The 12030-nt window shown below is 41.6% G+C and overlaps 1 protein-coding gene across 1 annotated transcript in view; it reads right to left on the bottom strand.

Moving 5' to 3' along the window:
- The window catches only part of CHL1 (cell adhesion molecule L1 like), a 60155-nt gene extending 48694 nt beyond the window's left edge, over positions 1–11461 (bottom strand). Inside the window, exons 1-4 of the mRNA XM_009283373.2 lie at positions 11356–11461; positions 7365–7554; positions 5178–5283; positions 3347–3537 (exon numbers count right to left, since the gene is read on the bottom strand). Coding sequence (XP_009281648.1) covers positions 3347–3537; positions 5178–5283; positions 7365–7455 — 388 coding nt within the window. The 5' untranslated portion in view covers positions 7456–7554; positions 11356–11461. The remainder of the gene's footprint in view (positions 1–3346; positions 3538–5177; positions 5284–7364; positions 7555–11355) is intronic.
- Positions 11462–12030: the final 569 nt, after the last annotated feature.

The following is a 12030-nucleotide window of genomic DNA, read 5'->3' as shown; positions in this document are numbered from 1 at the left end:
GAAAATCAAAGGTGTCTTCTATTACTCTCTGAATCCTGATTTAATTTGCAGCACCTACATTGCACCATTAAATGAAAGAATTTATGACAGAAGAGTATGAATAAAAGTAAATGTGCCTTTAAAGGTGTGGGAGTCGGGTAAATCCCTCCAATATATTATCTGTACCATTTATTTATTTTCTGGATTATAGGACTTTGCATCTATTAGCACTAAAATTCCTCTAGCATTAGATAACAACCATGTTTGTAACTTCTCAATTAATTTGTTCCTAACTACCCCCAGTACATTAAATATCTACTCAAGCTAATACAGACAATTTTTCATTAAAAGCAAAAATTATCTGCCTTGAGTACAGATTCAATAATCCCAGATACAGACATGAGCTTGTTCTGGTTTTCCATTTTTAAGCATCTTTTTTGGTTCAGTAGCGATGGAGTATCAGAATATTCTGCCGCTGGAGGTGATATACCTTCACTGAAACATGACACTGAGGTCTTAAACTCCTCTGAAAAGTAATGAGTCTGAGACACTTTGCTTAAGAGAAGTCGTATGAACCCCACTGCCCTGGCCAGACTCCACAGTGAACAGTTACGTCCTGTCTAAAGCTCTGAGTAACTGCATCATTCTCCTGTTCCTGCCTGAAACTCCAGTTGACATCAGGTGCATAGCTGCACCGTCCTGCCTGTGGAGCCAACTGACATCATTAGTTCAATAAACTCCAACCTGCTGTCCTAAAACTTTGTGCAGTTCTCTACTAAGGAATGCTATTCCCTTAAAGCAACTGCAAGTTGGTAGAGACTAAACCATATAGCAATACATGTAATCCTGGTAATTCCTCACCAAACACCAAGCTACTGCATTAGGGAATACTATGCAATACAGTGCAATGTGAAATAAATTTAGCAAGGAAAAAAATCCATAAAACTGGCTGGAAGGAAAAGAAATCCTGTCTTTCATGAGGAGCACTCATAACGATACATTTACATGGCATTCTTAGCAGCCCTCTTCCAGGAACTCTCCCAGCCCCTGCGATGTGTCTTATTTCCAACGTGACCACAGCGCCACGACTCTCCCACCCTGGCTATGCCTAAAATACTCCTCAGAATTATTTCCTATGATAAAAACATGACAGAAACTATTATGCATGTTTCTCATAGCCTGTTTCGTCTGCACTGACCTGCTAGAAGTAGTTTTTGTAGCTAGGTGGCCATCTCCTGTCACTGCAAAGGCTGAGAAGATTGCGGAGATATTCCCTGACATGTGGACATGCCAATTCCACATGTGCCCAGTCCTTTCAGATCCCCTAATAACAAAATATTGTAGGAACTTGGAAATGCAGGATCTAGTCTGAAAAACTAGACTAGTTTTTCAGTGAAGGTCTAAAAACCCTTCACTGCACTGTTGATTCTCCTCTTCTATGCCACTTGACTACATCATACAATCTGCTTCGTGTTCTCACCCTGCTCCATTGTGGAGCCAGTGAAGTTTCTTGTCCCTTCTACTTTCGCTAGGAAGGTTCTGCCTCAAATTTTCCTCTTCTCATTTCATATATTTCAGTCCTGAATTTATGACCAATTGTGTCTTCATCTTCCTATGTTACTTCCAAAGGACAAGTGCTTAAATGTATTGGTACAAAGCTGGCGTATCAACGTTGTCCTGATCAGGACCTTGAACTTTGTATCAGCGAATTTCATCTCACTTCTATAACCCTGGTCCTCAAAATCACCCATTTCCTCCTCTGCCCTTCCTCTGTGCTAATGATGGAAGGACACGTTTCTAGGATCAGGAATTTTCACTACTATATTTTTGAGCTCATTTTCCATTCAGTTCCAGGTCTTTAATATTTTCCCTGTAAGTATTTATACCAAACCCTAAAGCTACTGACATCAGACTAATGAACTCACAGTTGATTGAATCACCTCCCCTTGAGCCTTCAAACATTTGCATCGGTTGCTATTTTGCAGCAATAAGCTGCTATTTCTCCCATCCTTCCCCCCAGCCTCTGATTTCATGTTCCTTGCTCTGACATGGAGACCATCTTGTCCTCCCAATTTCTGGGCACTCAGTCACGGCTGCCAAGCTGAAATATTACAGTCTTATGACTCTTAACAGCATTTGCTTTCCAGTAAATGTTTGGAAAGTGAAAGCATCACAATTCCTAATTCTTTATCAAATAAATTTCCCCACTATTAGAGAGATCACTCCAACTTTAACGCAGGAGTTTCCCCAAACTCACGAAGTGTCTTTTACAACACTTCCCCAAAGTGATTTGACTCAAACCAATTTTGTTTTCTCTGACAATGACTACCTATTCCTTTATTGCCCGCTAATTTTTAATTTTTAATACATTTCTAACACTATTTCATCATCTATGCCATTATTTCTATCTTTGATGAACAGTTAATATCTTTCAATAACTGTACTGTACTTTCAATAACTGTAAGATGGCCACTCTGCCATTTTTCTGCTATTTGTTTTATCTGTCCAAATATTTTAATTTCTGTATTTCCATGATGTGCTGGTGTCAGCTCACAAACAAATTGTCCCTGCCCAGATTAGGTAAAGAGTTTACTAGACTACAACTCTCATCAATATTTATGCTTTCTTCTTTACAGAAAGAGAGACGTATTAGAAGTGGAAGCATCACAAGAGCAAATAGTCACTCTAACCAAACACAAATCAGAAAAGAATTCTTATGGGTTTTATGGCAAAGGCAAAGCAAGTGCTTTATAAAGGCATTTAAATAGTCAAGTCAAAGCAAATAATAATTTTCTGTCATTGAACATTCAGCTCTCCTGAGACGGCTATTAAAAAGTTTATACTAATTTACCCACTAACCCACCCTCAAGAGGCAAAGCGGGGCAGACGATACTCAGAAACCAAAAGTAAACAACAAATGTTTTCCAAATTAATATATCTGGGAAAACACATACATAATCTACCCAGTTGTGTTTGTATTAACTAAAGTTCGTAAGGAGCGTCAGTATCAGCACTTGGAAACCTGTAAGAGGTTGATAGTTCAGTGGTATTGTCTGAACTCCTGCACTCAGGTTTGGTCATTTAGATTTCTGTCCTCAAAACCAGGAATGAAGTGAAATCATTCCAGGGAGCACACAGATTTTTTCCTTCCAGTATTCACTGAATAACAAACAATGCATCTTTTACTTATACCCTATTAGTGACTAGTTCTTCTCCTTTTAATTTGAGGAATTCCTTCCAGTATTCACTGAATAACAAACAATGCATCTTTTACTTATACCCTATTAGTGACTAGTTCTTCTCCATTTAATTTGAGGAAACACAGTTTTTCACCTTAAAAAAAAAAAAGCAAAGCAAAAGCCCTTACTTGGAACAATTAGTTCAATTTCTTCTGACATGGCAGTTCCCAGCACATTGGATGCAAAGCAACGATATTTCCCTTGAAAATTGGTGATGATTCCTCGATTTTGAATCACAAATGTTCCAGAGTTGTTAGATGAAACTATCCTCGGGTCAGATAATAAATCGAACGGTTTTCCATCCTTAGTCCAGTTAAAGCTGAAAAATAGTACAAGTGTTACAAAGGACAGGTCGCAGAACAGAGAGCACTATGGTACAAAACCAGTGGTAAATATGGGTCCAATAGTGTGTTATTAAAATAAAAGGAAAAACTTGACCTAGGAGGAGAGAGTTGAATGGTAAAATGACCACTGTGCTACTATAACTTGTGTTAGCTATTGGGCACGTCTCTCCTGTTGGACACTTTACTTTTGGATAACTGACTGTGACATGAAGTAAGAGTACAAAGCTTAAGGCAAGGACAACAAATGAGAGAGACCATCTGTGAAAGCAAGAGCCACAGAGTGAAAGGAACTAGAGGTTTGCAAAAAAGCTGTGTCTGTAGGAGAGTTGGTACTTTTGACTGGCAAGGATTGACAGGAGCTCTTCTCACCATCTACAGGAGATACCGTGGTTGAACCCAGGAGAAACCGAGATGACTCGACTGCGTTTCTCCTGGTCTTGACATAGAATCACTTGTAGTTTGGATGCTACTGAGGTGTGATTTTGATGAATGCTGAAGTATTGATCATAGTTTATGTATCTGGAAGTCTCAGATGGCTTGATACTGGGCCAAACCAATTCAAAAGCAGAGACAGTTGGAAGTTACAGTATAACATGCATTTAGTGGAACACGTACCTTTTTCAACATTTTGCAATGTTTTAAGAGAATAAATTAATGTTAAAAGAAACATATGTTTTGGCACTTCACTGAGGCAAACTGCCTTGTGACTGTGTGGAGAGGAATATGGGTTCCTATCACCTAACCAGCTCTATCACATATATTTAAGTATACCAGAAAACTTTTCATCGATCCACTGACAAACAGTGAAACAACGGAAAACTACAAATCCCCATTCAGAGCCCGATTAAAAATGATCAAATCATCTTGACATAAAAATAGCAATTGCTTTTTTTAAGCAAGTTTAAATTATGTTCCCGAGAAAAAAGGAAGGATTAAAGAGCAAAAAAGACATGCAAACCAGCTATTAATTTAGCCCATACACCATCCAGTGGTGCAAGTCTCAGGAGGAGCTTTTACTATGTTATTATTACACTTCTGTTAATCACATTTTCATTAAAAATCTTTTTCCTTTTTACATTGGTGTAAAATACATAAAGTTTATCTTTGGATATGTATTTGAATAACTCCTTGTATGTTTATTTGTAACATCACCACGGCCATGATGATGTCAGGTACAGACAAGGTATCTGATAAAATGCAAATGTGATCTCTGAATACATGGTTTAACGTGCTTGGTATTTTTCGGGTTGCTGTGGAAAAGGCAGAAGAACAGCTGGGACCCTTTGATTACCATTACACACCTCCTATCTTTTGCAGCACAGCCCAGATAAGCTCTTTTAAATCATGGGGTGAACTTAGCACATGCTAGAGAAATGGAACATCACCTAACAAGAACAAGGCATGTTGATATCTATTCACAGAGTGAATGGAAGCGATCGAGTAACAAAAGCTGAATGGCCTAGATGGAAACCCAAACCTTAACCTCGCCCTACGATGATGAGCACGTGACTGTACATCAGCTATTCCTCCCCTCCTCAAAAACAGAACCGTGTTTGGCAAAGGCTAAAAGCAAACTCAATTTCTGCTTGCTTCTCCAGGTGAAAGCAGTACTCACATGGGCTGTGGGTTTCCTCTAGCTTCACATTTAATTGTAAAGTCCTCATCAAAAGGGTAGGCAACCTGGGTGTGAGATTGCTCCGTGATTGTTGGAAGCTGCGCAACTGAACACAAAGAGGTACTGGGTTAAAACACCATTCAAGCAGAACTTTGCTCCGCTTAGGTCCTTTCTTCAAAAGGGACAATGTCAGGATTGCCTTACTCCTGCAAAGAGTGAGGCTCGCCTTAAAAAAAAAGGATCATCATCTTCCTGGCATCGACAATACTCTCTCCTCCCAAAACTGAACACTATCATGGCCTCAGCAGCCGGAGGAAGGCTTGACAGCACTATGTTCGGCCAGCCACTCAGGGGCATCACCGGCACACGCTTCCAGGTATGACCCACCCATCCAAGGCAGAGGAGAGCTGGGGCCATGCTAAAGCTAAAGCCAAAGCATGGGTGTGTGGATTGGTAAATTTGTTCAGTGGTGAAGTCAACACCTGGCTTTTTAATCCAGACACAGATACACGCACATGAAGTAGCAAACTGCTATCTCCATCCTGGATAAAATTGCCAGGAAATCCGTGGACTGCAAAGATGATTTAATAGCCCCTCCAGGGTACAGCAAGGGAAGAGTCGTTACCAGTCACACAGGCACGCAATGATCTTTCACTAACTTTTTTTTTTTCTAAGGGAATTAAAGTTTTGCGAATGTCTGCGTAAAAGAGCCGCACGAGGGAGAATGCTCCCCGCAGTGGAGCTGGGGATAATGGGATCATCGCACTGTTATAAACAGCCAGGAAGAAAATTAACATGCTCTTTGGTTTCTCTTTTAAGTCCAGGAAGCTCAAAGCTGGAGCGAAACGCGGTGTCTTGCCATACCATGTGGTCTCAAAGCCGAACACTTCCAAGCCCACCAGCTTCACTGATCAGACATAATTCCTTTTTATTAAAATACAAAATGCTTCACTAAAGCAAATTAAGGGCTTAGATGGTTCCTCTGTGTAGGTACTTAAAAGCAGTGGATGCCCAGACAGTTTGTCCTGCACTTTACAGTCACAGCTCCACTTTTGCTTTATGTAAACACTAGGAGCCACTGCGGTACCTTCCTCTAAAAAATTTCTACTTCCAAATACTGTTAAACAAGTTTGGATAGCTTTAGAAAAATATCTTATAAACCTGCTTGATTGTCTTCTCCTTTGCAGCCAGGGCTATTGGTAGACTCCAGCTGCTAACAGCTCACGGCAGGTCCACACGATGCCCTGAAACTGGCCCGAGTCCTACTCTGAGGCTACAGCACTCAAAGCCCTGCAAAGAGCCTAAATTTCTTTTTCCTTAGGTTTATTTCTTTATTTATTCATTTATCCCCACCATAATTCATTCAAAACCCAATATTGTTGAGTTTTGCTTTGTTGTGGTTTTTTTCCCCCAAAAAACCTGTCGCTTGTAATCCTCCTTGTCCATTTATGTTAGAAAAACGCAAAGCTTGGGAGGTCTGGGCTGTACTCCAGGCAGTGGGGCCCAGTGGCTTTCATTGGGTTGTCCCCTATGAGCCTCATCCCATATTGTACACGTGTCCTGAAACCACACCAACCGTGTAAAACAGGCCGTTTGAATGCATCATAGCCAGAGAGGGATAGAGGAGGGGCTCCCCAGGGCGGTATGTGAGGCATACAAAATACTTCTCAGGGGACTAATGTATGCCCTGAGACATACACCTGCTCCTTTTTCAGACTGAAAAGGCAGGTTGCAAGACAAGTAAGTAAGGGTATATGTACATCAAACAAGCTTCAGGGAGATTCAGAGCCAAAATGAGGAATTTATGTGAAGGACAAAACCAAACCCTCGGAGCTAAGCGGTGTGTTGGATCGCAAACATAAATACATGTTATTAGACAAGTTTACGGCTACATTTAAACAGGTCCAAACAAAGTAGCTTACATTTTTATCACATCTGAATTTCCCAAAGGCCATGGTCTGGCAGAATTAAATTCAAAATGGAACAACTGAAAAGCAGGATTTAATATTTTTTTCTTCAGGGAAAGGTTAAAAAAAAAAAAAAAAAGATACCTCTGGCAGAATTAAATTCAAAATGGAACAACTGAAAAGCAGGATTTAATATTTTTTTCTTCAGGGAAAGGTTAAAAAAAAAAAAAAAGATACCAAAACAAAACAGCAAAGTATTCAGTAAATAGCTACAACTCACCTGATAATGGTATTTCAATAGCTGCTGCCAAACTCAATACAAAGAAAAGCAGGCATATGGTGATCCCTTTTGTGCTTAATAGCATCTCCATCACTCTTCTGTAAACAAGGAGTCCAAACAGAATGAGAGATACCTTATGCTTCCTCTCACCGCCACTTCAAATCAGATGTAAGGATGTGAAACTGAAAGTCTAGAGAGGAGAAGAAACAGCCATATTAGCTTGCAATTATTAACTTGGCTCTAACAAGGTTACTAAATTAAAGCAATACTTCAGGATTTGCAGCTAAATTGCAAATTGCACTAAACGGTACAATTTCGTCTCCTCTTTCCCTACCCCCTGGGTTCGGGAAGGTCCTCTATTAAATTTCTAACAAAAAAATACATGCACAAAAGTACAAATCCATTATAGCACAGAAGTATAATTATTTTTTGTTTTGCAATTAGAAGTAGGGATGGTTTAAAAGATGGCATATTTGTAATCATTCCAGTTCATAAATTTTTCTAATGAGAGTTGTGTAAGTTGGAAAGTAATGTAACAAATCTAATGAGAGAAATTTGGTACACTAATGACACTGTTCGTAAATCTCATATGTCTTTCGTTTATGTTTAAAAAAAGGACACAATCTAGTTTAGTTCATTAACAAGGACCAGAACACGAAACCCTTGCTTTTCCTCCATAATCCCAGAACTACTCTACGTAGGTTTTACACAATCCATTCTACATCCTTAGGTTCTGCATTAATGTCAGGCACCTGCCAAAAGGAGACATATTCAGCTCTAATGAGCATTTAAGTGTAATTCACAGAGGAGTAAAGGAGAGAGAATTCTACAAACATGGGTGTACGGAGGATTTCAGTCATCTGCATCATTCACAGTATCTCAGCGAAATATTAACCGATGTAAGAGGTTTTGTACCTGTGCATCTTCCTACACATAGCACTTACAGGACATCAGTCTCAATTGTCAATGTAATTTTGCAAGAGCAATTTTCAAGACAAGGCTACTATGATAGAGGTAAGGACCAACCTGCCGGCAGCCCAGCCCTGCACGGCACGGCGAGCTCTGATTCAAGGCACTGAGTTCACAAGCAGAGCTGTACGACCATGGCAATACACTTCCAGGCTAAGCCTGGCTCGCACACAGCTCTTGTATATTTGCACATACCACCCCGTTAATCCATGGATCAGAAAAGCAATCCCGGGATCACCGAGAGCGGTTGGCATGCAGGGGCAGGCAGGAGGTGGGACCGGGGCAGCGCGCTGGGGATGCTCGCCCTTGCCCAGCACAGCTGGCTGCAGCTGGAGCAGAGACAGTGCCGAGCCATGAAGCCCACACACTGCGGTCCATGATGCTTTGGTCCTGACGGTTGGTTTGCTGGACCTCTACAAAACACAGCATGAAGCAGAGATTTCCCTTTTACCCGGCACGCTCCCTCTCGCATCGGCTCTCGGAGATGAGCAACAGCTTGTGCTGTGGCCCTTTCTCCAGAGGCATTAGCAGGGTAATTTCTGTTCACCCGGTCACCAGTTCATGAAAACTTTCTGGAAGTTAATGTCTTTGAGACCAAAATCCCTGGGTGAAGATTGAAATTGGCCAACGAGGGGACAAGAGACAGACACTATAATCACATAAAAAACCAGATCTCTTGTAAGTATCTTAGGCGTCAAGTGTTCGCTGATGGAAGAAGCAGACTAATCTGCTTAGTGGGGATGGGGACCCACTGGCTGAGCTGCCACCCCCAGGTTGTGTCTGGATGCAAATCAGGCAGAATCGGGCAACATCAGTAAGTTCTGGTTTTTGGCAGTCGATATTTCCCTCAGTTTGATTTCTCCTAGCTCTGACTTGTGAGCAATAGACTCTTCTACACCTCAGTCCAATAAAATCTGGGCTGTATCACAGCATGGAGGGGGGTACACACGGCCCACAGCCGCACAGCAGCCCCAGCCAGCAGCTACCTGATGGCCACACAACTTCTGTCACTGCAGGACTGGGCTCTCCTACCCTGCCTTACCTGGTCCTGGCAGACGCTCCGTTCCAGATCTATCTGTGTCATTGATGGTACAACAGATGCTCTGACAGCAAACCCTCCAGCCACACAATTGTAGTTTAAGCTCATAAAAATCTGACCAGTGTTGCTGCTTGCAGATGGTACATTAGTGGTAGCGAAGCCCTTTTCTCCCCCCATCTGCTGACAGCTCTGGGGACCAGAGCAGCCTGTGTCAGGATGCCAACCAGAGGAAGGGGAGCTAAGATTACAGGAGGTGTGCAGCTTGCGAAGGTTGCAGACTGAGGAGTAGGAAGTTTCTTTTTATATGAACGTTACAAAGCATTGCATAGATTCAGATTAAATTCAAGAAAAAAAACAGGAAAACAGCTTGATTCCTTAACCAAACCCATTAGCTCACACTTTCTTTTTTCTTTTTTAAATAAAGTGACAGAGAGCAAAGAAGAAATGTACTAAATAAAAAGGATATCCTTTATCATGTGGTATGGCATGACTTGCCTCTGCAGGCTGCTGTAATTAGTCGGTCTGTCTAGCACCTCGCTCTTTTTCCCTGTGTTGAATACTAATGCAGGGGGCTGACAGCACCAGCATTTGGAAGCAGCAAGCACTTCGGGACCGATGGTGCTGGACTTGCGCACAGCCATCGGATACTTCCAAAGGCCACTTGGAAATCTCCCTGCAGCTGCATTTAACCTCTGCCATTTTACTCTGTGGCAGTTTCCACGAGGCACAATCCTGGGTGACGTGAATTAACCAACAGTGTCTTTGTGGAGGTATTTACCTAGTGATAACTATCCAGCAAGATAAGCCTCCTGCTTGTATGTTATATATATTACCCCTCATGGAGTAGCAGAGGCGTTATCCTGGCTGTGCTGGTTGCGACAGCAGTAATTATGGAAGACTAACACTTAATGCACATCTCCCCCGACGTGCCCCACTCAGCCGGTCACTCTTCTGTGCCCTGTTCTGGACAGTGACAGTCCTCGGCAGACGGACAGGTCGAGACATATGTCCTCCCCGCAAGGCAACCTGTGTCAAGCGATTAACCTTATTTAAGGTGATGTATAGACAGGGCTGCCAAGCGTTAGGCGTTTTGTACGGCTGTCACGCGTTTGGCTGTCCTACCAAGCCTCAGGCCCACAGGTCAGCTGAAACTGCAGAGTCCCTGATTAAATCACCTACCTTCCCTCTCATCTCCAGCACCCAAACATCCCCGAGCCCCTTCCTAATTGAGCAATATCAGACGTCCTCCAGACACCCCATCCATCCCTGCCTTAAACACAGCCGCGTACCCAAACTTCAGGCAGCACAATCTTTCACTCCTATGAAGATTAAACTCCAAAGCAAAATTTCTCATCTTGTGCCAGTTCCTAGCAAATGAACAATTTAACTGCTTAGGTAATTTGGAGAAATAAATGAGGTAGCTGCACGAGCACTTGGTGGCTACGGGCAGGTTTCGGTCTCACTGGTGCCAAAGCACAGTGCCCTCCTGGGGTCTAGTAAGTGCCAGAAAGCAACTTGCAAAATCTTGACCTTGGTAAAAACATCAGCTCTGCTCTCCAAGCCAGCGTGCTGGATCAGGCCCAGACCTTGCTGTGGGTCCCTCCTTTTTCCCAGGAATCCCACATTCTTCTTTGTTCTCCCAAGGAGTCGGCTGCAGCATCCCTTGCACCAGGGAGGAGGGCAAAAGACTACCGAAGAAAACCTTTCCTTGGCGCAATGAATGATCATGTACGCTACAACAAATGTTACCTTTATGATCCCTCCTCTTCCTTTTTCTTTTTCGCCCTCCCTCCCTCCATTTCTATCTTTATGTTCTCTTTTCTCCGCCTCAGGCTTAAGTCAAGTAATTTGAATTCACTGCAAATACTTATCTGTAGTTCCTTACCTGCAATTCATTATTTACTGTGCTGTTCAGTTAATAGTAAATACTGATTGCTCTAAGGACAGCTCATTTGTTTGTTTAATGAGCTGCCTTTAACTTACAATGAGCAAATCTTTCAAAATATCAGTATTTCCAAGGAGTGATGCAGTTCCAGATTCTTTTATTGTATGCCATTGCTTCCAGAAGCGTGTAATAAAAATATTGGACAACTAAACAAGAAAAAAAATTAAATTTCCATTTATCTCATAAACCTAGTGAACAATTTTCCCTACATGTAATTACTACATTAAAATTGCTCATATAGTAGCAGGATGCTAATAAATAGTGGCAGGATAACAGCCAAAATTCCCAGATTACTGGTCTACCGCTTCCAAGAGAAATTACATTGCACTACAAAATATGGCATCAATCTCAGCTATTTGTTTCCCTCTTAAAATATGTAAGATTTGGTCCCTGTGTAAGTCCTGTACAGCACAAATATTCATGAAAGTACTGGATTCCCACAGCTTTATACCGGTACATTTCTGAGCTGACCTTTTCATTAGCTAGAATCAGATTTAATTTCTCAGTGACATATACATTACAAGATTGTTAAATAAAAGCCATTGGTAATTAGAAATTACAGCCTTCGGGGTGGCCACAGTTACAGAATAACAGAACAAAGCTCTGGAAAAAAATTGCTTCCCGGTATGAGAAATAAAAATTTGGTTATTTAATTATACCATATATTGCAAGTTAAGTGACTATATAGCACAGGAGCTAAATTAAGTACTCTC

The sequence above is a fragment of the Aptenodytes forsteri genome, unplaced genomic scaffold, assembly GCF_000699145.1.
Source record: "Aptenodytes forsteri isolate BGI_AS27 unplaced genomic scaffold, ASM69914v1 Scaffold262, whole genome shotgun sequence".
Taxonomy (NCBI): domain Eukaryota; kingdom Metazoa; phylum Chordata; class Aves; order Sphenisciformes; family Spheniscidae; genus Aptenodytes; species Aptenodytes forsteri.
Note: the sequence above shows the minus strand (reverse complement) of the source record. Positions and strands in the feature narration are given on the sequence as shown.